Genomic DNA, 25,889 nt, shown 5'->3' with positions numbered 1-25,889 from the left:
CAGGTTTTACTAAAAAATATAGGTTTTTTTTAATCAGTGGCCATAGATACAAAATAGAACAAGTAAGAATCACAATCAGATAGAAGAAGTCGATGATAAAATGTTATGCAGAAAAAATGTTAGTACATACACGCAACACACGTTATTTCTACTTTTATAAATTACAAGGCTTTCTAATATACCAGTCATACAATTATAAATCACCTTGTAATTTAAATATAAATACGTCTAAGTAGGTACTACTAACAAACGAACACACAAAACATTTTTATGGTCCTTGCCTCATCAGACTCCTTTTTTGTTGTCGGTTCCAATCCAGGGTAAAGGATCGCATAGAAAAATACACGATTATTTTGTAATTAAGGTACACCTTCAGTTTAGTATCTTGTTGCTTCATACGAAACTATTAACATAACCTAACCAACTTTACATTGTCATTTCAAAGTTCAATAACTCAAAAATGGCTAAGAACCACCTCAAGGAAACCGGCTTTCACGCAAAAAAAACAGGATTGAAATCGGTCTCTCCGTTTAAGAGCAACGATGCACAGACAGGCAGCCATTGGCGTGGAACTTATAAACCCATCTTTGTGCGTCGAGCGTTGAAAATAAAGGTAAAACAATTTTTTCTTTAGAAGTGTAAGCAATAAGATACTAAAAAGTTAGTTCAGGATTGGTCAGAGTACAATGAAGTTAAAACTGAAAAAACCTGGTGGGAATAAAACACCACAAATTGTTAAAAATAACTATCAAAGGGAAAACTCAAAATACTAATCATTTCAACCATCACCAAAAACGATTCACTGTCATTTGGGCTAAAAGAAAAAAAAAAACATTTTTATTTAATTATACCGATACAAATAAAAAAAAAAACAGAACATATCACGTGGCTAATATAGCATTTTTCTTCTAGCCAAAATTACAGTGAAACAAATCCACTTCAAAAACTATTCAATACCAAAAATATAAATATGAATTAAATATGAATTCTCTCTTACAACTAAAGCTAAAGTAAAATTATTTCCAACACCGTATTACTCAAGCATATCATCAACATAAACAGTGAGTCACAATAAATCCTATACTCAAAATGCACCAATCCAATTATAAACATTTCCGTCGCGTATATTGCATTTTTTTTTATAAGCGAATAACTTTACGAGCTGGACACAAGGATATCCTGGCTGGTGCCCAATGGACAACACTGGCTAACTGGTTTATTTCATCATCATCATATCAGCCATAGGACGGCATAGTTGGATTATAGGCTTCCCCATAGACCTCCAGTTCCTTCGGTTGGAAGCCCGCTTTAATCAGGACATCCGTCCATTTCATTGATATCTTGCTGCGCTAGCCAATCCGCGATCTCCGTTCGAGAACTTTTCAGCCCCAACGGCTATCTGTTTGTTGCTGCACTGGTTTATTTATACCGGAGGTATTTATATGCCAAAAAACGGCAAGATATATGACCCTACAAAATTGTCATTTCAAGATTTGGCTATAAGACCTTTAAAATGTGTCGATTTTACCACAAGTCTTTATGTTAGAAACAATCATAAATACCTGTTAAGAGCTTCGACCTTCACCATATGCGGGTCGACTTCTTGCTTGAACGAAGCCAGCTGTGAGATTTGACGCTTGACGGCATCGATGTCCGAGCCCAGAGCGCCCATACGGGAGAACTTGTCTTCGGCTGTGTCCAGGAATTCTTGGAGATTCTGAGAGTAAACATGACGGTTACAGGAAGTCATAACATGACAAGAAAAAGTTAAATTCATGACTGAGTTTTAGCATAGAATATACCCTCGCGTCTTTTGTTGTATAAAAAAAGTTAGGTCTGAGCAGCATCTTTTTAACAATGCTGAGAAAAGTATGTCGAAATAACGTAAAACGCTGTCACAACAGTAACTTAAATTAAAGATTTTAATGGGAGAAAAGAAGAACTGTAAACAGTATTTGATCAAAAAAGCCTGTAGCCCAGGGGGGTTGACCCCAAGCAGAGGGTCGCAGATTCAAACCTCTGCGATTTTCGGAAATCAAGTCGCGACATTACCTACATGAATTTATCACGAGCTTCGCGGTGAAGCAAACACACACGCAAAGCATACAATGGTGTATATATGGGGTTCCCAATCAGCTCTGGGCTCGTGTGGGACCTACAGACTAAGCCCTCTCAACCTGACACATGTGCCAGCTGTATGGAGTGTATAAATAAACTCGAGACAATATACATACAATACAAATATTCTTTATGAGGATGATATTACCTGTAGAGTATCATGGAACTCCATAGCCTTCTCCATAGCATCAATAAGGTTCTCCTCCCTCCTTGCGTAGAGCGCTGTGACATTGTCCCAAGCGCTGTCCAGGTCTTCCATATGTTTCTTGACTTCTGGTTTGTCGGGTTCGCCGCATAGAGACATCAGGTGGGAACCGGTCTTGCGTACTTTCTCCACCTGTTATGAAGAGAGAGGTTATGAAGATTTTGTTATTAGTTTTTCAATCGTTGTTCCGTTTTCGAACTATCCAGAATGCAGCAAATAAGTCTTCTAAACAAATCAATTCACGATTACAAGTCAGGAAAGGCGGGACTAGTTTCGACCTTTTTAGAAGACATTCCACAGAGATGACCTTCGTAGAGTCCATACTAAATACAATGTTTCTAAAAAGAGATGGAATGGAAACTTCATTCATTCGTTCGCAGCTTTCTTCATTTTCAACGTATTTACATTGATGTTTTTTTTTCTTTATTCGTTTTTTTTTTCTAATTTTACATCACGTTATTTTAAGAGAAAATTTGTGTTCATGCATATTTCTTATTTACTATATGCTACTGGGAAAAAAATATCATGTGTTGTCCCGTAATAATGTCCGTCATATTCCGAACTATTGTGACTCACCTCAGGCTTGGTGTGGTCAATCTCGTGTCTGATCTCCTGTAGCGCGACTTGTTGCGCCTGTATGGCGCGCGGCTGGGCGGCCGGCGGCGGCTGCGCGGCCAGCGTGTCTTGCAGCTCTGCCAGAGTCAGCATCAGAGCGTCCAACTGCTGCCAGAATTTGCGCGCGATCTCCAGCGCGCTGTCTAGAGAGTGGCCGCGGTCGGACGTGGCTTTTTGAACGTCGTCCCATAGTCTAAAAGAAATTGGAGATTGAGCTTATTTATTATTGAGGTCACTAAACTTACAGATACATGTGTCATTGAGGACTAGCTAGCAAGAAATAGTTGTAAGCGCCTCACAAAAAGTAACATCTAAATCTATCGACTAAAGGTTGCGAAATTTAAGGAAACGCTTTCGACCGTGTCAACAGCCGAATTTTATATTAAACAATTCAGGATACAAACGGTTTTGAAGTTCGAAATAAAGTACTGGATTGGTTTTTAGTTATTTATTATTGACATTGTCAAAAATAAGCAATTTGCGAATAGAGGCGAAAATTAGTATAGGTGTGCCACAAGGACGTCTTGAACTAACGTTATTCCTTTTTTAATCTAAATATTTTCGTCTAGAGCTTTGAAACAAAAAATCAAATATTAATCAGTGGGTTTTATTGTTTTAAAATGTTTACTTGTGTAGTTTTCTCGAGCTTATTCCTGATGTCTCTAACAGCAGGGTCGCTCTTGCTCGCCTGGAGATGACGTCCGAAGCGGCGCGTTGCACACCGCGTTGTAAGCTTCCGTACGCTTCTCTAGATCTTCAATAAGCGCGTTGTTCTCTTCGATCTGATCTCTGTTGGAAACAGAATTAAGATTATTAGTACAGTTTTCGCGAAATGAAGTGTGTTTTTTTTAGTCCTAGAACTAAATAAAGTGAAATGAGACTGAGCAGTCGACATTTTACTGTAGTGAAAATGTTTTTCCATCGTATTTTGTCGGAAAAGCTCGTATTTATATTGCTTTCTCAACTAGCTTACTGAAGTTTACTGAAGCTATATAGAGAAATACGAACATATTCGACAAAAAAAAATGAAAACAAAACGGCCAAGAGCGTGTCGGATACGCCCGAAATAGGGTTCCGTAGCCATTACGAAAAATTAAGTTATACTTTTATAAGGACTTATATTTTTGTGCGGAATATTCCAAGTTTAGGTATAATTTATACCAAATAGTTATAGTTTTCCTTGTAAGTTTGATGTACTTACTACCATCCTGATTTTTTTCAAATTTTTCTACCCACCGGTTTAGATTTTATATGGAGGGGGGGGGGAAGCCCTTTTTTAATGCAAATTGACACTTTAAAGTTGAATATTTTGCAAACAAATCACTAGATCGAAAAATTGTCTTAGCAAACCCTAATGATTTTAAAAGTCCTATCCAATGATTCCCCACACTAAAAGATTGGATGAGAAAAAAATCACCCCCACTTTACGTCTATGGGAAGTACACACAATATATTTTTAATTTTTATTGTACTATTTTGTCGGCATAGTTTACATACATATTCGTGCAAAATAACAGCTTTCTAGCGTTGATAGTCCCTGAGCAAAGCCGCGGATGGACAGACAGACAGACAGACACATGGCAAATATAAGGGTTCAGTTCCGGAACCCTAAAAATTATTCAATAGATCTGTATCTTAATAATTTTCTATGTGTTAAATTCTTGTTGTACTTACGTAGTTAATGTTAATACAAAGTGGTTTTTATTATGAGGTAGTCTAGCGATATAAAATCAAGGTGCACGATAGTGAAACAGCCAAGTACGTACTGTATCTTAGGCGGATGCGCGGAGACGGGCTCGGCGCGCGCGAGCTGGTCGTGTGTTCCGGCCAGCGCGCGCAGCATTCCTTCCAGCTTGTCGGCGAACTGAGACGACTCTTGCAGCGCCTGCGTACACGCACACAGTTAGTTATAACACTTTGTTGAAGGTAAGGAATGAACATTGATGGTTTGATGATGCTTTTTAAATTTTTGTGGCAATGTTTATATAGAACAAAATGTAATCTTTTAAATAGCGTAAGTAAGCCACAATAACAGTGGTATGAACACGGTGATTTAACCCCTTTTTTAATAAAGAGAAAAAAAAATGTAAACTTTGAGTGTGTTGGTTTCTTTTTTCGTTAGGTTTGTATTTGTATACATTTAAAAGATTGTTCCTTATTAACATAAACTACTTTTTTATCCCCGGAAAGGGTAAATTTCTAGCGGAACGAACAAGGTTTCTTATATTTAAGGTGTGAAGATAACATTCCAGCAGATGGTTGTTAAGAGTAGCATGTCTTAAAACCACTGTTAGGGTTTGGCATTTGAAAATATCTCAGCCAGTTACACCCACCTGTTCCAGAGCCTGCTGCCTGGTCCTCAGTTCAGCTTTGAGCGCATTGTACCGTTCGCAGTCAGCTTCGACGACATCCTGGACTTTAGCGGCGTCTTCTTCTCCGCAGAGACGCGCGAGCGCCTCGCCGGTCTTCACCAGTTTGTCTACCAAAGGCTTGTGCCCGGCTATCGACTGCTGCAGCATCTAGATGAAATAATTGAAGGTTATAAAGGTAACGAATGATAAAACAACATTGTCAGGACTTTTAGGGTGTTCTCCATAGACCTTATATCGAGATAGACCTTGAGTTTACCTACCTTGCGTGTAAAAAGTTTGATCCACGGTCAAAGTTTTGTCCGACCTATATGTGTGACGCGCTTTGAAAAACGCCTTTGAATCGGTACCGTGCGGTCTTGATTTCCCAATACTAAACCTCGCTCGTGACGTCATCGTCGGTACTAAAAATTCGACACGCTAGGTTCTCATACAGTTTGAAGCGCTCTTTTCGTCTATCTCGATATGGTCTGTGGTGTTGCCAGGATTTTTATTAGGAAATTTAATTTTTCGATATGGCAACCCTGCCTAGGACAGGATTTAAGGTGTAAAATGTACCTCGTTCTTATCCTGCTGCTGCGCGATCTGGTCGGGGCGCAACGCCGGCATCGCCAGCATCTGCACTTGTTTCTCCATGTCGTCCAGCCAACCAGACAGCCTGCCGACAACGCAACATTACATTACTGTGAGTATCTAGACTAGGTACCCACGTCTTCGCACGCATAATAAATACACTGGACCCGGCACTTGACTTGGAATTCCGGGATTTTAGTAAACTGTAATGGGAAATTAAAAAAACAAAAAAAAACAAAATGTTGTTTTCACATTCTTGAAAAAAAAAACTTGACGCTCATGTTTTTTTTTTCTAAATTTGGTGTTTAGAAAGGGACAAATTAGTAACTGAATGTAATTGAATACGACGCTAAACTTGATTGTTTGTTTAACAGTAATTTTAATAGGCACGCTCGCTTGGAGAGAGAGTTCTCTATGTGGTGTCCACGCTATATAATGTAAATAAAATGTAAATAATCAAAAAAAATACGCGTAGGCAAGGCAGAAAATCCCCATTCGTAGGTAAATTTAAACATTAGTGAGTGTTGCCAATTAGTTTAAGTTTTTTTAATACATATTTATCTAGAAAATTACAAGTGACATCACTTCGGTTTAAGGAGTAAACCGGCTAAATCTATTCCAAGAATCGTCCCATTTGAAATTTGAAATGGAACGGTTCTTAGAATGAATTTAAATAGGATTAAATTTAATAGCATGTGTCCGGTATTTAAAAATTAGATATCGGTAAAAATTGATTTACTCCCTAAGTCAACGATTATATTCGTTGAATTCCTTCGTGCCAGCTCTTGTGCATCTACACAAACAGCCGTAACATACCCGTGGTGGGTGTCCGCAAAGTGTTCCGCCAGCGCAGCGCCTGTTCCAACGCGGCCAGCCGCTCGGCGCTGAGCTGGCGACCTCCTCCATGGTCTCGCGCAGCTCCTCGCTGCGGTCGCGGATCACCGCCGTCTCCTCCGAAGACTGGCACTCGCGGAGTACCTGGAGAAACAGCAAATACATTAAAGCAATTAAAGCAAATATATTGATACGCCCTGTTACCGTAACGAGCTACATTGTTGTCGTGTTTGCGAGCCATTAATGAGTCAGCTGTCCAATGTACAGATATAAGCATTTTTGTGCACTGGAATTAGGTTATCTATGGACACATTTTCAGCAGTGTCTTGAAAAAACTTTATTATCATTGTTTTTATACAGAAATACGTTTGTATTTGACCACAATCATGCCGGATGGTAAGCGAAAATGTGGGCTCATCCTTGATTTGGAGACGGCAGATTGTAGCGATAAAAAAAATCGAAAACTGATATTGAGCATACTCCTTAACGGTAGCGAGCGAGATTTTGCCAACGCCAAATTGACGTTGTTTATTGTGCCTGTCACAAACTATCCTTTGTTTACATATTTTCTATTTCATTCGTTTTTTTGTGGCAATAAATATATTTTTTTTACAAATTACAAGCTTTTATTTAACTTGCAATATATGTATGTACAGGTCACATTTTGCAAGTTAAATTTGACCCACATCTAGTGGTCAGATCGACTTGAAATTTGGCATCTTCTATATTAATAATTTTCGTCCAGGGTACGGTAGACTCGAACGAAATGCACATCAAATTGAAGAGCGTAAAAAATTAGTCGATCCGAGTCGACAACATATATCCGCAAAATTCGGATTATGGAGAATTTCGTTAAATTCTAATGGCACTGACAAACAAACCGCAGTCGCCATCTTGGGTAGTTAATAAACGTTCCGTTTCATACTAGCTAGCTCTTAGATACGGCTCGCCTTCAACACATCGCGTGCGTCACGCCACAAAAGTATCCATTACAAAGAACTGTGACTCATGTGACTGTGTAAAACGAAACGTCTTGCCGAAAACTTGAATGGATCTTATCAAAACTCAAAACTATCACCAACTACCTTCAACTATAACTATCTTCAGTTGTTGACGTTTGTTCCGAGTCGACAACTTGTAGGTAGAAAATTCGGATTTAGCGAGTATTTTCAATAAAAAATGGAATAAATTACTGAGTATATAAAATGGCGTTGCGAAGTAAACATGTCAAAGTCATCACATCAAAGTGGCGTGAGTGTCACGTCATCACGTGTCACAGGTTTGCATTTCGTTCTCCATTGTGACCTTTTAAGGCCCCACACACGGTACGATTCGTCGATTTTCATCAGATCGATCGTACAGACGGATCGTACCTTATATGGGGCCCTTTAGGTCTAATTTCTTTGATTATGAGACAGACATACGTAGTCGGTCCAAAGTTCTGTCACTGGCACATTATTTTTAAATTTAAAACATGATTTTAAGAAAATTTGATTGAATTCCATTTTTGAATGTTTGTCAATTATTTAAAACAATAAACAGTCATTCGCTGCAATTTCTCACGATGGAGTGGACGTTGAAAGAAAACCGAATAGCTGTTTTAGCATTGCACCGCTGTGGGCACTCGCCAAGTACCATTTTCAAGTTGCTCAAAAATGTAAATATAACGCTTAGGTTTGTGTACCGTACGATTGACAGGTACAATGAAGTCTCCAGTGTTGAGGACAAGAAAAGAATTGGCCGGCCTCGCTCCGTACCAACACCAGCAGTGATCAAAGCGATCAAGGCACGCATAGCAAGAAATCCTGTCCGAAAACAGAAGTTGATGGGTTGCAGATGGGTGTCAGTAGAAAACCGTCAAAAAGGTTTTAAAACGAAGATCTTAGTCTGCGAGCATACAAAAATAGAGTGGGCACTTACTTAATGCCCGTCTAAAAACAATAAGGCTTAAAAGATCCCGGAAGTTGTTAAAGCGGTACGCGAAAAATCGACACCGTGATATCCTCTTTACAGACGAAAAGATTTTCGATATTGAAGAGAAGTACAATAAACATAATGATAGAGTGTACGCTAGGAGCTCTGAAGAGTATTCTCTGATCTTATTACGGGCAACTGAGGTTCAGTTTTGCGAAAAAAGGATCAAAATCAGTGCGAAAGTGTACCAAGAGACGGTTTTGGATAAGCATGTCAAAGATCTGCCCAACACGCTATTTTCAGGTCATAATTTTGTGTTCCAGCAGGATTCTGCGCCAGCACACAAAGCCAAAAAATCGACTTTATAAGACACGAAGATTGGCCTTCCTCCAGTCCGAACCTTAATCCTCTGGACTTTAAAATTTGGCAGGTCTTAGAGGGAAGAGTCATCTTTAAGAAAGCAGTCGCTGAAATAGACATGAAAATGGTGCGTGCTGCGATAGACGACTGGCTGCGCCGATTAAGGGCCTGTATTAAAAACAAAGGAAGTCATTTTGAATAATTTTAAGTACTTAAATTTATTTTTTTATTAAATGTACTTTAAATTGGTATATAATTTATTAAAAACTGATTGGTACTTTTGTTTTTATCATTATTTTCATTTGTGACAGAACTTTGGGACTGACTAGGTAGTTATTTGGGCAAATAAGATTTAGGAGAAATATCTACTGTGAAATACCGATACGTAGGTTAGCCGTTAAAGTGTTTGTGATAATAATTAAGGCTGGGAATATACGTCAGATTTTTCGATAAGTACGACAGTCTTTACTGGCAAAAAATTTTTCAAACATATTATTATGAGTCTACATTTTACCCGAGCGAAGCCGGGTTTTCATCTAGTACTTATATAAATTCGGCGATACTACAAAAATCTGACACTAACATCCTGTTAGTTCGCCCAGGAACGTCTCCGCAGGATGGAATTCCTCAACGCTTAACGTCATCGACTTGAAATTTGGTGCAATAAATGTAGTCGGAATGACAATGCAAGTACAGTCAACAAAATTAGAGTCGGCAAAAAAGAGCATGTATTCAAAATTATTTTTTTAACATTTATTTATTTATTTTCTATCTTTCTTTCTACTAACGTTAAGTGCTGTAATGCTGTATTTTTTATAAACAAATAAATAATAAGGGGGCAGTGACCTTCTTGGCCTGGCTGAGCAAGTCCCTCACGCGCACGCGCTGCGCGGCCACGTCGTCGTTGAGGGGCGCTGCGCCTTGAGCTGCGCGCGCACGAGCGCCGGCTGGCTGGACGGGGGCTCCGCGTCGCGCAGTTGGCCGTCCACGGTGCGGAGCCACTCTAGCAGCTCCTCCATGTCTCCCACCACTTCCAGGGAACGCTGGGAAAACGAGAATTAAAGCATCAATAAATAGGTCAATCATATTTTTAACCCCCGACGCAAAAGAGGGGTGTTATACGTTTGACCGCTTTGTGTGTCTGTCTGTGTGCCTGTCTGTGGCACCGTAGCTCTTAAACGGGTGGACCGATTAGAATGCGATTTTTTTTATTTGAAATTATGTTTTCTAGCGATGGTTCTTAGACATCTTAGAAATCGGTTCAGCCGTTTTTGAGATATTTAACTTTAAAGTGACAAAGTTGGGAGTTTCCCAACTTTTTATTGGTTAGGTAATCTCACTCTGCAACTCACAGATACAAAGGCAAATATTTCAAGTTAGGTGCTAATGCAATTAAACATCCTGAGCATTACCTTCTTGCTGAGCAGCAACCGCTCGGCCTTCCGCTGCACTTGTTCTGCGATGGCGTCGAAGCGCCGGTTGTCGCGGGTGACTATGCCTTCTACGTGCGTGGCGCCCTCTCCCGGAGATATCTGATAACAACCAGAAACATTAAGAAGTTACGATGGGTGGAGTGACATTTCATGGTGACATGTCGATTTCAATTTGTTGTTTTTGAAAACGATGTTTTTGTTTCAATTAAGTAAAAAATTTGGCACACGAATGTGTTACGTAAATAAATGAATTGGAATTAAAAAAAAAGTAAACAGTGCTGTATGATACGTTAAAAAAGGTATGATTATCATAGACCGTTTTGACATCTGTTCTGCATGTCTGGTGTAGTTTACATGTTTCCACTTCCTCTCTCTCTCTCTCTCTCTTTATTTTTTTTTCATTCCTTCTCTCATACCTGGCACAGCTGCGGGCCAATCAGGTTGATGTTGTCCAGCACAGGGCGGAACTCCTGGATGTCTCCCTCCAGCCGCAGGATGTCTTCCTCGCGCGGCTCCACAGACTGCAGGCAGGCCTCCGCCGCAGACATCCACTCCGTCAGACTGCGAAAAAATATTAAGAATAAGAATAAGAACAATTTATTCGTTTATTAAAACTCCAAAACATGTTTTCGTTAAAGCTACATATCCGCACATTTCAAACACAAGGGCTGATCCGGCTTTATAACCAGGAGGGCAGGAGTGTTTGGGGTTGTCATATTCATAAACTTATTTATTGCAGAAGAAAATTAAGGAGTTTAAAAAAAAATGTACTGTTGTTCTAGAACCACATCAAATAGCATATTTGCAGTACCAGGTTTCTAGTTCCTTGCTTTTGTTTACTTGATTTTAGTTATTAAAATTTATATGAGATGTTTTATAACTTTATGATTTAAAATCGGGTTCATTTCCGCGTCCTTTGATTTTGAAGAGAGTGTTTTTTTTTTACTTTAAAGCGAATTCGAGTTTCAGTAGTTGGGCAACTTGTTAGGAAGTGGGTACGTAGATCAGTTACGACCGATTTATTTTTCTAACTGACAGTTACACCAGAGTACCCGAAATTCTCCAGTCGTTTCTTGATCAGCTAGCTGACGCGGTTTGCACGCAGCGGTTGCCTACTGAATAAGTTTTTGGTAAAAAAAAAAATTTTCAATACAAGCTTTTTTTGCTGACTGTACTTTTCGTCGATTTAACTTGCATTGTCATACAAATTACATTTGCATACCAAATTTCAAGTCAATGCCATTAACTGTTGAAGAGTTCCGTCCTGCAGAGACGATCCTGACCGGACTACCAGGATGTCACTACCAGATTATTGTATTGTCACGCAATTTACATAAGTATGCCAAACATGTCCATCCGCCTAGTGGAAGTTGGTCGCATTTAACTTGGAAGATTTAATTACAGACAGACAACGGGACTGGTGAAACTAAAAATAGTATGAGTAGCGCTAACTGCGCGCGTCGGATTGTACCAGCACCAGCTAGCGTAGGCCCTTACGGTTTAAGGTTAGACTAGAGTCACTCACGTGGTGTGACTGTTGAAGAACTGCTGCACCAACGGCAGCGTCTCAGAGGCCACCCTGAGCAGGTCGGCGCCGCGGCTGGTGAGGTCATTGTACCGCCGCTGGAGCGCGTCCAGTTTATCCTTGAGCTGCAGAGCCTCGTCTCCGGAGATATGCTTCATCAGCTCCAGCCCGGAGTCTACGGTGCTGTCCACGGCTTCCTGCTTCGCTGCTATCTCCTCAGTTTTAGCCTGAAGAGAAAGTTAAGAGCTAAATTTAGACTGCTTGTAATAACCTTTAGTCGGACTTGGAAGGACCTGAGAGCTCTGATTTAAAAAATCGTAAAAAATCTTAGGGGAGCGTCTTCAACGATATGTAATTAGTATCACCTTTAATTTTTCATTACGTGAGATAGAGGACAGATGGTTTTATGTAAAAAATATAAGCAAAAAAAATCACAGTTCGAGAGTGAACTCTCATTACTTCGTTATGTTTTATCCCCTTCAATAGTTTCCACTAGCAAAACGAATTGATTACCATTTACGTCAACATCCGAAAGTCTAAATTTCAGCAACACCATCTCGATGAATGGCGGTCTACAGTGAAATACAGTGAAATTGTGGAATCAGCTTCCGTCAGCGGTGTTTCCGGACAACTTTGACATCGGCGCTTTCGAGAAAAGGTTTATACTTTCTTAAAAGGCCGGCAACGAACTATGACCCTCCTTGAGTAGTTGGTACTCTTGGGCGATGGTGATCATTTCACATCAGATGACCCGTTTGCCTCTCTCTTATATAAAAAAAGCCAAACTCAAGACTTACGGCCAACTCATCCATCTGCCTCAGCAGCTTTTCCATATGGACAGGCAAGATCTTCCGCTTGGCGAGGTACTGTTCCATGGCGTCCATCCAGGCCGACAGGTCCTGGTAGGTGAGCACCAGGTGGCGCAGACCCTTGCGCGAGTTGTCCAGGAGATCGCCCACGTTCAGGCTGTGCTCCACCAGGGCTTGGTATCTAAAAGTATGTTGGTTATTAGTGTGTGTCGGCCTATTTTACTATGTCTAAAGCAAAAGAAACTATTTAATTTCATTATTTTTATTAATTAATTTCATTTTATTGCCCACGGTTTTTCTCTACCCACCTAGTGGAAAAATAGGCAGGTTTTTTACATCGTAGCGACTTCGAGAAATCTTCTTTTTGGGACATATTTTATGGTCTTCAAAGAATATGTCTGCCAAATATCAAATATCTAGATCAGGTGGTTTAAATTTTGCACCATTTCACTTAATCCCAATCTAAGCAAAGCTTAAATACATATTAAACGTCCAATACCCGAGAACAAACATTCGTATTATTCAAAATATTAATGCCAACCGGTTGACCCCGTGACCTAAAACTTCATAATTAGGTTCTCTAACCACTTGGTTATCCGATCGTTAATTACCTATCGGTGGCAGCCTGCAGGCGGTCGGTCAGCGCGGCAGCCTCATCTTAGAAACTTACTGAAGTTTATCGACTTGGTTGTGTATTACTTGGCTGGCAGTAAATTGCGGGGTCGTCAATTACCTGTCTGTGGCAGCCTGCAGCCGGTCTGCCAGTGCCGCAGCCTCGTCGTCGCCGACGAGCGCCATGAGCGCGGACGCGGTCTCCGTCAGCTGCTGGAACGCACCCTGCTTCGACAGAATGTCGTCATGCAGCATCTGAAACCAATAACCTTGTTACTTTCGTTTCCGGCGTTGATGTCGTTGGTTTTGTGTTTAGTTTTCAACGGGTCTCACTGAAAACCAGCGTTGCGTTGCGTTGCTAGCCGTAACACTGTGCTTAGTAGGGCCCAATTCACACTATTCGATGTTCTTTCAAAATAATTTCCATCCCAAATATTTTACCCTGGGTCACAGAATAAGTAAAGTACAGAAGCCTTACTGCCGTATAAAAGTGACGTTTAGGTATAAGAATCGTGACTCTCTGTCCATCGCATAACTCGTGTTCACTCGCACGCGGCACGCGTAGTGGAATAGCACACTCTAGGGGGCCCCGGACATGTACTTGTAGCGGAAAATAGAATTGCGGAGTGAGCCGCGCCTGCCGTGTATAGAATATGTGTAAATCTTTTCTCTCAATATTACTAACAATAATTATAAAGGTAAAGATACGTCGTATACACAAAAAAATAAGCACAAAAGAAATCTGTGAACATGGCAGCAGTCATGTGTAAAAATTCCGAAATTTCAGTTCGACTCGACCATTCATTACTTGACCGAAGCCGTGGCAAAAAACTAGTATATTATAAATTATAAACATCATCACGTACCTTGTGTTCCCTGATCTTAATCTGTATCTTCTCCTCATCAGTGGGCACCAGCTCCAGAGCCTTGACCTTCCGCTCCGTGCTGCCGAGCCACTCCACCAACGGCTGGAGTTGTTCTTGGAATTGTTTCGCCACCTGTTAAGACACGTGTTATTAGTCCAATGAAAATGTTAAAGAAGAAATAAAATGACTAGGGTTTATTGCCAAAAAAAGTACTGATACCAAAAAAAAAAAAAAAATAAGCACCAATAAGAACGTCAAATGTCATTTCTCACAATTTCACATAATCGCACTTTATTTTCCCAAGAAAACCTTATACAGAAACGAATTGCTGACATAAAAGTTAGAACTGTAGCATCACGAAACGAGCTGGTGCTGGTGCCAGCAAAATAAGTGAGTATAACACACTCCCTGCCAGCCATGTATAAATGCTTCTAAATGGTTCTACTTGAGCAAGCCAAGGGGGCCAGGCAAGGGCGGCGTATCCCAAGATTTCTCTAACTCCACGCCAAGGTTAAAAAAAAACAAAATTATCACAGCCAGCCATCGGATCCGCCGGCGTGTCAATATAAACAAGGTTTTTGTAAGTACATACCCCATGGCTCCCTGATGGCAAGCGTTGAATATTGGCCTGGCGTGCTGTGCACGGTCAGGTGGGGGTTGCCGGTGGATCCCATGGTAGGGAGAGTGTGTAAATGCGACCCCACACAGATACACATTTACTCAGACCACACAAGGTGTTAGACCTAACTAGATTACGCGGTATGAAATTCGTACAAACGACGTTATGCGATATGAGTTTAGACGATATGATACTACGAGATTATGCAAAAAAAGTCAAAAAAAGGTAAAACCGCCCCTGGGTTATATTCGTAGCAGTTTTAAGTCACGCAGCGTCATTTCGCTTACGACTTTTCAATCGTGCTTCCAGCAACTGCACTAGTCAAGAGAAAATTAGCCAATATGGTATTTGACTATTATATATATATTATATAAATTAAAACTTAACAATGCCTGTTATCGAATAGAGAAACAATTTTTAAGGTACCTTTACAAATAACAATGTTATAAAGGTTTGAAATCCACGATTAGACAGAGAAAGACATACTAGCATGTGAGAAAGAGACAGGTACACAGACAGATTTTTCAAAAAATCATTATGAATCCATTTTTCAACCGATTTTAGTTTTCTCTTCGCCAGACTTTGTCTGTATGTCTTTTCATAATAATATACAAAACATGGCAAATTCAGGAGTTGTTCAATACCGTATTACCAATGAAACAGGTTTTGCAGGTGGTAGGACCTTGTGCAAGGTCCGCCCGGATTGCTACCACCATCTTGCTCGCTAATCCTGCCGTGAAGCAGCAGTGCTTGCACTGTTGTATTTCGGCGTGGAGAGTAAGACAGCCGGTGAAATTACTGGCACTTAAGGTATCCCATCTTAGGCCTCTAGGTTGGCAACGCATCTGCAATCTGGTGTTGCAGATGTTTATGGGCGGTGGTGATCTCTTACCATCAGGAGACCCACTTGCTCTTTTGCCATCCAGTCGAATAAAAGAAAAACTCCGTGTTCCCTATTTTCTTTTAGGTATATTTTGGTATTTTCTTTACAAACTCTTTCCGCTTCTGCTTTGTTTGTTTTTGGTATGTCTTAATGTGACCAAATAAATATATTTTCTTTCTTTCTTTCAAACCCTTGCCAATAAACTCACCATCATAGCCTGTTCTAGATCCAGCATCCTCTGCTGTGCGCCGTTGGTGAGCGCGTCAAACCGCACCATGAGTCCCTTCAGTTGTTTCTCGATGGCCTTCCGCTCGCCGCTGTCGCAGCCGGCCGCGACCTCGTTGCCCATAGCGAACAAGCTGGACATCGAGTTCTGCCGGTCCATCAGCATCTTCTTGAGGAACTGTGGACCAAAGTGTCAAGTAAAGTAGCTGTTAATAGTACATTGTGTCTTAAGGGCGGTAAATAAGGAATTACGAACGAGAGTGTACCTATTACAAGTACAAGGCTTTAATGAGTCGATGTTCGTAATTCTAGTACCGCCCGTGCGACATACAATGTTTTTCATCACATTTGCGAGTAAAATTGTATATTTGTAAAATAAAAACTAATATTTTTATAAAAATTGCCGATACCGTTGATTGCGGAATTACATTTGAAATTCACCACGAGCTTTGAGGTGAAGGAAAACATCGTGAGGAAACCTACACAAACCTGCGAAGCAATTCAATGATGCGTGTGAAGTTCCCAATCCGCACTGGGCCCGCGTGGGAACTATGGCCCAAGCCCTCTGTGCCCAGCTGTGGGATGGATAGGTTACCTTCTGTTCCTGAAGCTGCGCTTTGACGACCTTATAGTCAGCGGAGGGCGGTTTCTGGTTGTGCACCATATCTTCGGTGTCGGCGAGCCACTTCTCGAGGCCGGCGAGCGCCTCCGCGAACTTGCCCGACTGCAGCAGCCCCACGTCCAGACGACGCTCGCGCTCGTTCATCTGCCGACAATGTTACGTTAACTTGAAGGTCGAACGTATAGGTTGGTTGGTAAGAAAATAGTTATTTTCACACCTCTCCTTCAGAAAAGTAGCTTTTCCTCCCTGACAAGAGGGAGCAAAGTGCAACTTTTCTGTTCTGTGGGTCAATTTTTCAAGTTGATAATTGTAAAGCCACGCTATTTTCTATGCTGACTGTTCTTTAATAATATTTAGATTTTCTTTTTCAACTTTCTTAATGCTCGGTGTGAAAAGTTGTATGAGCCACTAGGGAGCAAAATTATTTTCATTTTGGGCGTTAACACTTGAATCCCTCATTACGCTCAGGATTCTACAATAGAATCTTAGAGTAGACTTTAAAAAACAAACGTTCCCCACCTTCTCCTTCAAAGCGTTCCACTTGTCATTCATCTTTTCCAGATCCTTTTCCAGCTGCTGCGTGGAGACAGCCTGCAGCGCGGACCTGACCAGTCCCTGGCCGATTCTGTTGCAGTGCGCCACGTTCTGCCCGAGGGGCTCCAGGGTGCGCCGCTTCAGTTCAGCGAAGTCCTTCTGCTGGGCACGGATCTGCTCCACCTCGGAGGATACCGGCTTCAGGCTGCGAACTTGCTCCGAGGCCTAGGAATAAAGATAAATACATTAATATATATTGTAATCCAGCAGTTGAATTCATCATCATCATCATCTCAGCCGTAGGACGTCCACTGTTGGACATAAGCCTCCCCCACAGACCTCCAGTTGCTTCGGTTGGAAGCGGTCTGCATCCACCGTGAACCCGCGACTTTAACCAGGTCATCCGTCCATCTCGTTGGTGGACAGTTGAATTGAAATTCCGCAATTTAAGTAAATTCCCGTGGGAATTCTAAAAAATTACATCGTGCTATTTATTGACGTTACATTAATAACAACCGCGCAACATGATCTTGCCCAGTGGTTGAAATTTCAAGATTGTATCGCGATCCCGTGGGAATATCGAGATAAAAAGTAGCCTATGCGTTATTTTATCCCGAATCTATCTGCATACGAAATTTCATCGAAATCCGTCCAGCCGTTTTAGCGTGAAGGAGTAACAAACATACACCACACATATTTACAAACTATCGCATTTGTAATATTAGAAGGATATTCAAAACTATTTTATACATTTACAACTTGAACAGTTGTGGTTACCCTACCAGGGTTTGCCAAATAAATGAATACTGAACGTCGATTATGGTTGAAAGATCAAATCAATGATTCCTTCATATTTCCTATGGATTGGCGTAGTCAAATACTCTACTGTGGCTTTCAAGGCCATGAAAGAATAGACGAGAAAACGATTGAGATTACACCATTCCATCAAACCTTACCTCTTGCACGTCTTCCATGACAGAGTCGTACGCCTTGTAGAAAGCCTCGAGTTTGCTGAGCGTGTCGTCTAGATCTTGCTCTCTCGCTCGCGCGCGCTCGTCCAAGCGGCCCAGCTGTTTGCGAAGGCCTTCCACCTGGGAAACAAACATATCGTCTTTAAAACTATCGAATACAGTAATATTTGTTTACTAACATGGTTCAATCCGCTGGATCACGGTGGATGCAGGCCTATATTAGGTTACTTTTGTAACAATTTTGAAGTACTGCTTCTACTTCAAAAAAGAAAATTGTTCGTCCATATAGAACAGTTGGGACTTGGGAAAAGAATCATTTCAGAAATTTATTTTCGGCGAAAAATTAGAGAATCCTCATTGAGAATTGAGTTTGAGCATGGGACATTTTCTTTTCCAATTTAATATTAATTACATTTAATTGATTAAATTATTATCATTATTTAAAATAAATAAATAAATATCACGGGACAATTCACACCAATTTACCTAGTCCCAAAGTAAGCTTAGCAAAGCTTATGTTATGGGTACTAAGCAACGGATAAATTAATTATAAAGATAGATACATACTTAAATACATATTAAACACCCAAGACCCGAGAACAAACATTCGTATTTTTCATATAAATATCTGCCCCGACACGGGAATCGAACCCGGGACCTCAAGCTTCGTAGTCAGGTTCTCTAAACACTAGGCCATCTGGTCGTCAAAAATCATCACTAACATAGTTTATATAGAATGTTAATGTACATTAAAAAAAAACTATGGATTCTTTGTGATCTGAACTAAATGATTCTTATTCTTTATTTATAAGCGCAGTTTTACCTGGTCCCTGGTCTTAGCAGCATCACCAGCGTATCCACTATCGACCAATCCCTCCGCAGCCCTCTCGGTCTCGGCGACCAGGTCATCAGCTCGCTCCAGCCGCTTGTAGTACCGCGTCATGTCTTCCAGCTGTTGGCGGACGGTCTTCACGTCGCGGCCCGGGGGCTTCATGGTGTCCAGTTCTTTCTCCAGGTCGGACAGGTCCGTGGATAGGCTCTTGACCTTATCCTGGGGGAACGAATGGAAAAGTTAGCATTTTTGGATACTTTCCAGTTTTCGAACGATCGGTTAAGAACTTTTTTTATACACGGTTTGATTAAATGATTGGGCTAGTACTTTCAGTGACGCTCAGACTGTTTCTTTTACCTTGACGGGAATATTTGAGGTTTGATTACGGGTTTCGCATAAAAATACACTTTTAAAATGAACCATCTTGTTATTGCATAAAATTAGAAACACTTTTTGTTCCAGCTCCGAGTGATTGCGGGATCTTGATATTAATTTCAACTAGATAATTCCACGCGTTTTGAGAAAAAATATCTTCACAGACAGACAGACTGACGTCCGTCTACTACGGACTACAAAGTAATCCCATAAAAGTTATTTTTTTAAGAGTACGAAAACTTAAAAAGACCATCGTATCTATGTATCTGATGACAATTTTTTTTATGATAAAAATAATGAATTCTCCAATGCGAGCATAAAACAAACGACAGTTTGTAGACTATTATTCTACATACTGTGCGGATTCCTTCTGGAAACAATCGCCGTCCTTTTCTGGCACATGGCAATTCACTTAACGATAAAAGTCGGATCATATATCTCGGTGAATTTGCTACAGAAAACTAAATATAATGTTGTATGTTAAAGAGCCTAAATGATCGAACGGACTGATAAAAATAACATGCAATCTTTCCAAGATAAACTAAAGTACTCTAAACTTTATCTCATCTTCGATGATGAGTCAGCTTTAGTTTCTACCAAGTCTAGTGTAACGATTTACAGATGTTATGTTATCATGCTCTCTCGATTATATCCATTAGCCATTTCGACATCTGACACTAAATAATAAAGTTTCAAAATAATGGATATGAAAATTTCCGAAGCAATCCGATTGAGATCCGACTTTCCCCGATGGAAAACCATTATACCGTGCGTATTGCTATGTTTGGCTCGTAGCTAGATAAAAAACCGGCCATATGCGAGTCGGACCTGCGCACGGAGGGTTCCGTACAAATTAATAGCAGCCAATGTCTTCTGAGCAACGGATACTGAGGTAACGAATGTGGTTAGATCGTTATCTACCTGGAAGTGTGTCATAGCGGTGGCGGCGCCTGCTAAGCGGTCCCTGGCGTCGCCGGCGCGCGCCTCCAGCTCGTCGAGCCGCTCGGCGAGCGCGCCCGCCGTCGCGTCCAGCACGTGCCGCGCGCGCCCAGCCGCGTCCGAGCCGCAACACTCGTCCGCCAGCGTCACTATGTCGTCCACCGCTGAGTTTATGCTCTGCGAATAAATAGTAAGGTTATTCTGCGATCCTAATACATTAGGACAGTTTACAATCGGTGCTCATACACTCAACAGTTTTTGTGTCGACAGGTTTTGTGAGGCGGGCCGAAACAAGTAACTAGAACAGACTAAAATAATTTTATTCTTTCTTTCTTTGTTTCTTTCTTTCTTTCTGTAAACAGTCTGTAGTCAACACTACAGTCAACAGTCTCTCTGTAGTCAACAGTCTACAGTCATACTCTACAGTCTACTCGACAATCAACAGTCTACAATGAACCCCGAATGTTACCTGCAGCGGAGCCCTCAACGCATGCACAGTATCAGCGACCCTCGCGACAGCCTCTGCGGCGGCGGCGGGCGGCGCGGCCAGCGCGTCCTGCAGGCGCTCCTCGCAGCGCTGCAGCGGAGTCTCCACCGCGCGGACGCGCTCCGCGAACTCGCCCAGCTTGCGCGCGGTCGACTCCAGGAACTCCACTTGTTGGAGGACCTCTGCGGAGGGAGTGGAAACATAGTAAGTTTTTTTTTTAGTTATAAGTTTTCGCTTGTGGACGTTTTGGTCTGTAAATACACAAGAGAATATTTTTTTTATAAATTAATATGTAAATATTAGGTGAAGCCGTGGTGGCCTGGTGGTTTGACCTATGACCTCTCAAGCAGAGGATCGTGGATTCAAACCCCGGCTCGCACCTCTTGTTTTTCCCCGAGTTTTTCCAAATCAATGTGCGAAATTGCATATGAAATTTACCACGAGCTTTACGGTGAAACCTGCACAAACCAGCGAAGCAATTCAATGGTGTGTGTGAAGTTACCAATCCGCACTGGGCCCGCGTGGGAACTACGGTCCAAGCCCTCTCATTCTGAGAGGAGGCCTGTGCCCAACAGTGGGACGTATATAGGCTGAGATGATGATGATGACGTACCGTTGTTAAGGCGATCCCAGCGTTGCTTCATGGCGTCAAGTTGCGCGCGCACTATTTCTTGGTCCGCGTCGCACGCCGAGATGAAAGTTTCGCCCAGAGTCTTGTTGTTCTCGTATTCTCCGGACCTAGAAGTATAAAACACTAGTGGTTAATACCCGCGGCTCCGCACGCGTAAACAGTAGAACCAAAAAGGAATTCAAATTACGGGAATTATACTAAATTCCCGTAGTAATTTCCAAAATGGTCTTTATTGACGTTGCATAATAAATAACCGTGCCAAATTTCATGACTATCCCAGCAGATGAGATTTCGAGATTTTATCCGGATCCCGTGGGAATATCGGGATAACAATATTAATAATAATAATTTATTCATAATCATATCGGGACAAAAGGTAGCCTTATGTGTTATTTCAGTCCAGACGTCCAGCTATACATAGTAGACGTAACAACTAACCTAACCATCTACATAATCAGAGCACTGGAAGAGGGCAAATATTTCTTACTTTGAACAGATTTTGTTAATGTTGGTCACTTTTAATGCCAATTTAGTTTGAATGAAATATATGATTAGGAAGCGCCATGAACAAATTAATTTAGCCACAACCAGTGCTGGTTATGTAAGGGGAACAACCAACACCAATTGTTTTTTTTATGCATTTTTACACAGCAGTTCTTACCTCTTCCAGATGTCGTTCCTTATGGACTGCAGCTCTCTCAACTGTTTCTCCACCTCTTTCTTGGTGAAAGCGGCGGGCGGCAGCTTGGTCAGTCTCTCTTCGGCTTCCGACATCCAAGGGAGGAAGCTCTCTTGGGCCTTCGAGTATTTACGGCAGTGCTCCTGTTGATGAAGATGAAGATAAAGTTAGTGAAATTCTATAATTATCACTTCACTTTGGGAACCTCTGCTCTAAGGTATAGTTCTTACCATAGCGGCCTGCAGCCTGGTGTGGCGGTCCACGGTTTCCCGCTTGAGCTTCTCCCACTGCGTCTGCACGCGGTCCAGGTCTTTGCGGAGCCCCTGGTGCGCGGGCTTCTTCTCCATTTCACGACCTGCAAAACAAGTTGTACGTGGATGATATCATTGTGTATGTCGCAACTATAGGGCACTACTCGGATCAAAGGGGTCGCTCCAGAAATCGTCGGCCAAAGTGAAGGCTCTGCTAGGCTTTCTCCAGGAGACAGGTTGGCAAGAATAGTGCCTACAGCTGATCACGCAAAATAGGCGCACTAAGACGTCAAGTTACGGAAAACTGTCCGCTACTACCTATACTTATACCTAAGTATATTTCGCAAGGGGTATATGTTATTAGTACACAGCCCACATTACACGATATCATGAAGGGCAGAAGATTACAGAAGCCCCATTAGTTCAGTCATTTCAAACTAGATGGCACTACCAAGAGCTACTTTTGTCTCAAAATCCATGTCCAAATAAACTTCGTTGTCTTGAAGAAGGACTGAAGATAACGTAAGTCCGATTAGTTCTATCATTTGTAACTAGATGGCGCTACCAAAAGCTACCTTTGTCCAACAGCATGATGAGCTCGTGCTCTCTCTGCGTGAGTTCCCGGTACAGTGGCTCGTGTCTTTCCAGCTGTTGCTGAAGCTTGTGTTTATCAGCGGACACCAGCAGCCTTCCGGGTAGTGCGCCCAGCTCCGATTGCAGCCAGCCCAAGGTCCGGGCCACGTTCTCTTCCAGGTTGCGACCCTCCCTGGAACATATCATCGTTAAGTCAACATCTAGGCTTACCATCACGCGCGATTATGGTCTACCTAAGCCTATTTCTGTGTAAAATAAATAAGAAATTCAAAAAACAGGTTGCGGTTTGTGCTAGTGCTGCATTCTGACGAAAGAAAATAAAGAAACATTTTAATCGTGACAAAATGGGAGGAATGTATTCCGTATTATCCACATACGAATCTACCGCCAAGGTAATAAAAGAGTGCGAATAGATATTTGTGATACGAGGTTGGTAAGGTATTACAAATGAGTGACAAGTGATAAACCCGAGCCGCAAGGCGAGGGTTTTCATCGGCACGAGTTCGTAAAACCTTGCCAACCGTGTATCATACGACGTTTTTCAATACATTTGTGAGAAAATAGGCAATTAATAACACTAAATTGAAAAATAAAAACAAAACAACGCAAAGTTTTACAAAAATGGCGCGTCCGTAATGCGCATGCGTAAGTTTTGTTTTTAATTAGGTTAACTAAAATTATCAGGCAAAGGTTCGACGCGTTCAGCCACTGCGATTTTTTCGAATAAATAAAATGTGGAAATCATTAAAATCTGAGGTAATTAAATTACAGTTTATAATAATAACAATCAATTTTGCAAATTCATAAGTCGACATTTTTTATTTTTGTCATTTAATAATCTTTATTTGTAAACTTTTGAAATGGAGAATTAAGAAAAACTGCAAAAAATCGCACTAGTGCGGTCAAATGAACTCACGAGCAATATATACATCCTTTGAAAGTTAATTTTTCGAGCAAATTGAAAAACAATTTTAAGCCCCATACAAGCTATCTATTTCTGTTGCTAATTATAATCGACCACCTGAAACATTGTATGTGTTTCACACCATTTGTAACCAAATAAATACATAACCAAAACATATCGCCACTCACTTGAGCGCTGCCTCGATCTCAGCCTTCCTATGGTCCAGCTTCCGCTGCAAGTTCTCATACTGTCGTCCAACGGCGGCGAGCTTCCCGGCGATGTCCTGGCGGGATGCGGGGTCGGACAGTACACTGGCCAGCGCAGCGCCCGCGGCTTCCAGGTCAGCTAACAGAGGTCGTTGACCTTCCAGCTGGCGCTCGAGGTTCTGGAGACATTGGAGCAGTTTAACGAAGGAAATATAAAAATATAATTTTATTTTATTTAGTTTGACATTGTTTTATTTAATTTTAATGTAATTAATAATCTATTGAATCGAATGTCTTTAACAATTAAAATTGAAAATGATTATCTTTAAATTATATAGTCATGATGTTATTATTACTGACTGACTTAATTATTTGTACGCCGCAAGGCAGAACATGCAAGAACAGGAAAAGAAGCCGAACAGCAGTATTTTATGTAACTCGTGTTTTAACAAATAAATATTTTTATCTTTATCTTTATCTTTTATAAAACAAAACTACTATGTTTCTTCTATAGTGTCCTTCTTAAAGTTTAAAACAAAAAATACAAAGAAAAAAAATTCAATCTCCATCCATACCACGCCGCCAGTTGCTTAGGTTGGAAGCGGCTGGCATAGTAGACGTGGAACATGAGTTGGCTAGGTGCTCAAAAATATCTGAACACGACCATCTTGTCAATATCAAGCGAGTTTACCTCGATCTTTCTAAGTTGTTCTTCGGGCTCGTTCTCCATTGTCAGGTCGTCTAGCTTATCTCCGATGGTCTGCAGAGCGTCCCTCAGTCTCGCGAGGCCAGCGTCGAACTCCCGCGAGGTGTCGGCCGCCGCCCCCAAGCTATCAGCTCGCTGCTCCAGCCTGAAGAGACGAGGGTTAAATTTGTTGGAAATTTTTCAACAGTTATTTTATGAATGTGAAATTCGCTTAGATTTTCTGGTGAACTGGACGTTGATAAGTAAGGCATTAAGAGTACTATTTTTGTTAAAACGCAGATTTGATAGTAGAAAATGGATACATCGGGGACTACTTTTGTTTTAACATCTGAAAAAAAATATTCAAAAAATAAATAGTAAAAAAAATAGTGTGCCACTAAATGGTCAAAATAAATGACACAATTTAACTTTTTTTTTCTTTCATTTCTTAATTTTTTGTCAGTTTAAGTAAAAAAAAGTTAATGTTACTTTTCTAGGAATAAATAATAATTATAATGAACGACTAGGTTTTTTAAAAGCAGAGGAGGTGGTAATTTTGGACTTGGTGATATTTCGGTTATTTTTATATAGCAGGTCTTATGCAACCGTGAATCTTTTAGAGTCATCCTTACTTGTTGAGCAGATCGTTCCAGCGGTCCTGCAGATCCTTGACCTTCTGGCGGACCTTGTCAGCATCAGGCGACCTGGGCTCCAGGCGGTCCAGCAGCGCCGCCGCCACCTGCTCCAAGTGGCTCAGCTGTGGTTGCTGGCCGCGGAACTCTTCCCGGAGAACTTGTACCTGCGAGAGATTTTTTTATTTAACTAAACGTATACGGGGAAAAATCTTCATGGGACGCCTGGGAAGACAGGACTCGGGCAAACCGTCGGTGATACTGCAATAACGCGTAACTAACATATTGCAGTATAACCGCCGAAATGTCAAACTTTTTCCGGCTAGAACTTCGTACACGTTAATTACAATGTCTTCTCCTGTCGGAGAAAAGGCCATTGTGAAGCTGTAGCAGTGTTTCCAGAGAAGTATGACATTGGGGGCTTTCAAGAAAAGGGTTTATACTTTCTTTAAAGGCTAGCAATAGACCAGTGCAGCCGTGCTCAAGCTAAAAGGTGTATTTTTCCACCGAAAACACTACAAGTTGTTTCAGACCCAATAAAAAAAGCCCAGAATTCCAACAAAGTAACTGATACCGGCCATTTGAGT

The 25,889-nt window shown here is 41.2% G+C and overlaps 3 protein-coding genes across 3 annotated transcripts in view; all 3 read right to left on the bottom strand.

The window, feature by feature from the left end:
• LOC141441791 (uncharacterized) overlaps positions 1-25,889 on the bottom strand; it is a gene marked incomplete in the record, with an annotated part of 381,840 nt that overhangs the window by 54,369 nt on the left and 301,582 nt on the right. The window contains 20 exon segments of the mRNA XM_074106655.1: positions 10,401-10,520; positions 10,838-10,982; positions 11,947-12,173; positions 12,744-12,936; positions 13,489-13,622; positions 14,234-14,365; positions 15,944-16,138; positions 16,556-16,726; positions 17,102-17,341; positions 18,073-18,207; positions 18,911-19,138; positions 20,216-20,410; positions 20,703-20,902; positions 21,334-21,458; positions 22,013-22,173; positions 22,261-22,385; positions 22,857-23,047; positions 23,968-24,164; positions 24,677-24,836; positions 25,303-25,469. Coding sequence (XP_073962756.1) covers positions 10,401-10,520; positions 10,838-10,982; positions 11,947-12,173; positions 12,744-12,936; positions 13,489-13,622; positions 14,234-14,365; positions 15,944-16,138; positions 16,556-16,726; positions 17,102-17,341; positions 18,073-18,207; positions 18,911-19,138; positions 20,216-20,410; positions 20,703-20,902; positions 21,334-21,458; positions 22,013-22,173; positions 22,261-22,385; positions 22,857-23,047; positions 23,968-24,164; positions 24,677-24,836; positions 25,303-25,469 — 3,441 coding nt within the window.
• LOC141441876 (microtubule-actin cross-linking factor 1, isoforms 6/7-like) lies at positions 1,553-3,571 on the bottom strand. Its single transcript, XM_074106771.1, has 4 exons — positions 3,567-3,571; positions 2,900-3,131; positions 2,267-2,455; positions 1,553-1,717 (listed from the first exon to the last, which is right to left on the bottom strand). Exons 2-4 carry the CDS (start codon positions 3,029-3,031, stop codon positions 1,553-1,555), a joined length of 486 nt encoding a protein of 161 aa, XP_073962872.1. The 5' UTR covers positions 3,032-3,131; positions 3,567-3,571.
• LOC141441875 (microtubule-actin cross-linking factor 1, isoforms 6/7-like) lies at positions 3,601-6,761 on the bottom strand. The gene is made up of 5 exons (XM_074106770.1): positions 6,697-6,761; positions 5,866-5,965; positions 5,272-5,457; positions 4,705-4,823; positions 3,601-3,727 (listed from the first exon to the last, which is right to left on the bottom strand). Exons 2-5 carry the CDS (start codon positions 5,941-5,943, stop codon positions 3,601-3,603), a joined length of 510 nt encoding a protein of 169 aa, XP_073962871.1. The 5' UTR covers positions 5,944-5,965; positions 6,697-6,761.

Source organism: Choristoneura fumiferana, chromosome 24 (assembly GCF_025370935.1).
Source record: "Choristoneura fumiferana chromosome 24, NRCan_CFum_1, whole genome shotgun sequence".
NCBI classification, from domain to species: Eukaryota; Metazoa; Arthropoda; class Insecta; order Lepidoptera; family Tortricidae; genus Choristoneura; species Choristoneura fumiferana.
This window is presented reverse-complemented; position numbering and strand designations above follow the sequence as displayed.

What these genes read in the sequence shown, in the direction of transcription:
- LOC141441876 (XM_074106771.1), bottom strand. Translation starts at nt 3,031, where the DNA reads ATGCTGACTCTGGCAGAGCTGCAAGACACGCTGGCCGCGCAGCCGCCG. An exon ending in TTGACCACACCAAGCCTGAG is followed by an intron (nt 2,456 to 2,899) that starts GTGAGTCACAAT and finishes TCTTCATAACAG; the next exon opens with GTGGAGAAAGTACGCAAGAC. An exon ending in AGTTCCATGATACTCTACAG is followed by an intron (nt 1,718 to 2,266) that starts GTAATATCATCC and finishes GTTTACTCTCAG; the next exon opens with AATCTCCAAGAATTCCTGGA.
- LOC141441875 (XM_074106770.1), bottom strand. Translation starts at nt 5,943, where the DNA reads ATGGAGAAACAAGTGCAGATGCTGGCGATGCCGGCGTTGCGCCCCGAC. An exon ending in GGCAGCAGGCTCTGGAACAG is followed by an intron (nt 4,824 to 5,271) that starts GTGGGTGTAACT and finishes GCGTGTACGCAG; the next exon opens with GCGCTGCAAGAGTCGTCTCA. An exon ending in GCGCATCCGCCTAAGATACA is followed by an intron (nt 3,728 to 4,704) that starts GTACGTACTTGG and finishes TGTTTCCAACAG; the next exon opens with AGATCAGATCGAAGAGAACA.